We start from the raw sequence: 2,500 nt of genomic DNA on the forward strand, positions 1-2,500 counted from the left end.
CACCCTGACACCCTCCCACAGGACCCCACCCTGACCCCTCCCACAGGACCCCACCCTGACCCCTCCCACAGGACCCCACCCTGACACCCTCCCACAGGACCCCACCCTGGCCCCTCCCACAGGGCCCCACCCTGGGCCCCCTCCCACAGGGCCCCACCCTGGGCCCCTCCCACAGGACCCCACCCTGGCCCCTCCCACAGGACCCCACCCTGGGTCCACTCCCACAGGACCCCACCCTGGCCCCTCCCACAGGACCCCACCCTGGCCCCTCCCACAGGACCCCACCCTGGCCCCTCCCACAGGTCCTACCCTGGGCCCCTCCCACAGGGCCCCACCCTGGGCCCCCTCCCACAGGACCCCACCCTGACCCTCTCGCCACAGGACCCCACCCTGGGCCCCCTCCCACAGGGCCCCACCCTGACACCCTCCCACAGGACCCCACCCTGGGCCCCTCCCACAGGACCCCACCCTGGCCCCTCCCACAGGACCCCACCCTGGCCCCTCCCACAGGACCCCACCCTGGCCCCTCCCACAGGACCCCACCCTGGCCCCTCCCACAGGACGTGCAGCTTACCCATCCATGGCTTCCTCAATCTTCTTCTTCCTCAGTTCGATCAGCTCCGGGGTCTCCATCCCAGCTGGGACGGAGGAGAATCCTCCGGGCGTAATGAGGCCACTGAACAGAGAGAGAGAGACATCGTTCAGATACAACAGCAGGTCATCAACTTCCGGTTAACAAGTGGCGGGTGTGAGTATGTGTGTGTGTGAGAGAGAGTGAGAGTGAAAGTGAGAGAGAGAAAGAGTGAGAGAGCGTGTGTGAGAGAGTGAGTGTGAGAGAGTGTGAGAGAGAGAGAGAGAGTGAGTGAGTGAGTGAGTGAGAGAGAGAGTGTGTGAGAGAGTGTGTGAGAGAGAGTGTGTGAGAGAGAGTGTGTGTGAGAGAGTGTGTGAGAGAGAGAGTGTGAGAGAGTGTGTGAGAGAGTGTGTGAGAGAGAGTGTGTGAGAGAGTGTGTGAGAGAGTGTGTGAGAGAGAGTGTGTGAGAGAGAGTGTGTGAGAGAGTGTGAGAGAGAGAGGGCGTGTGAGAGAGGGCGTGTGAGAGCGTGTGAGAGAGAGTGTGTGAGAGAGTGTGTGTGTGTGAGAGAGTGAGAGAGAGTGTGAGAGAGAGAGAGTGTGTGTGAGAGAGAGTGAGAGAGAGAGAGGGCGTGTGAGAGCGTGTGAGAGAGAGAGTGTGAGAGAGAGTGTGAGAGTGTGTGAGAGAGTGAGAGAGAGAGTGTGAGAGAGTGTGAGAGAGAGAGTGAGAGTGAGGAATAGGGAGAGAGAGCATTTAAACACGTGGCTACAGGGATGGTGCAGGCGGGAGGGATTCAGATTTTTGGATAACTGGGGCTCTTTCTGGGGAAGGTGGGACCTTCTACAGACAGGATGGTCTACATCTGAACCTGAGGGGCACAAATATCCTGGGGGGGAGATTTGTTAGTGCTCTTTGGGGGGGTTTAAACTAATGCAGCAGGGGCATGGGAACTTGGATTGTAGTTTTAGGGTAAGGGAGAATGAGAGTATAGAGGTCAGGAGCACAGATTTGACGTCGCAGGAGGGGGCCAGCGTTCAGGTAGGTGGTTTGAAGTGTGTCTACTTCAATGCCAGGAGTATACGAAACAAGGTAGGGGAACTGGCAGCGTGGGTTGGTACCTGGGACTTCGATGTTGTGGCCATTTCGGAGACATGGATAGAGCAGGGACAGGAATGGATGTTGCAGGTTCCGGGGTTTAGGTGTTTTAGTAAGCTCAGAGAAGGAGGCAAAAGAGGGGGAGGTGTGGCGCTGCTAGTCAAGAGCAGTATTACGGTGGCGGAGAGGATGCTCGATGGGGACTCTTCTTCCGAGGTAGTATTGGCTGAAGTTAGAAACAGGAAAGGAGAGGTCACCCTGTTGGGAGTTTTTTATAGGCCTCCTAATAGTTCTAGGGATGTAGAGGAAAGGATGGCGAAGATGATTCTGGATATGAGCGAAAGTAACAGGGTAGTTATTATGGGAGACTTTAACTTTCCAAATATTGACTGGAAAAGATATAGTTCGAGTACAATAGATGGGTCGTTTTTTGTACAGTGTGTGCAGGAGGGTTTCCTGAAACAATATGTTGACAGGCCAACAAGAGGCGAGGCCACGTTGGATTTGGTTTTGGGTAATGAACCAGGCCAGGTGTTGGATTTGGAGGTAGGAGAGCACTTTGGGGACAGTGACCACAATTCGGTGACGTTGACGTTAATGATGGAAAGGGATAAGTATACACCGCAGGGCAAGAGTTATAGCTGGGGGGAAGGCAATTATGATGCCATTAGACGTGACTTGGGGAGGGATAAGGTGGAGAAGTAGGCTGCAAGTGTTGGGCACACTGGATAAGTGGGGCTTGTTCAAGGATCAGCTACTGCGTGTTCTTGATAAGTATGTACCGGTCAGACAGGGAGGAAGGCGTCGAGCGAGGGAACCGTGGTTTACCAAGGAAG

At 55.8% G+C, this 2,500-nt stretch overlaps 1 protein-coding gene across 1 annotated transcript in view; it reads right to left on the bottom strand.

Moving 5' to 3' along the window:
- Nucleotides 1-574: 574 nt before the first annotated feature.
- The window catches only part of LOC140407619 (splicing factor 3B subunit 2-like), a gene marked incomplete at its 3' end in the record, with an annotated part of 35,782 nt that continues 33,856 nt past the window's right edge, over nt 575-2,500 (bottom strand). Inside the window, exon 6 of the mRNA XM_072494965.1 lies at nt 575-676. Within this exon, the coding sequence (XP_072351066.1) occupies nt 575-676 (102 nt within the window). The remainder of the gene's footprint in view (nt 677-2,500) is intronic.

This window comes from Scyliorhinus torazame, unplaced genomic scaffold (assembly GCF_047496885.1).
Source record: "Scyliorhinus torazame isolate Kashiwa2021f unplaced genomic scaffold, sScyTor2.1 scaffold_1668, whole genome shotgun sequence".
Lineage (NCBI taxonomy): Eukaryota > Metazoa > Chordata > Chondrichthyes > Carcharhiniformes > Scyliorhinidae > Scyliorhinus > Scyliorhinus torazame.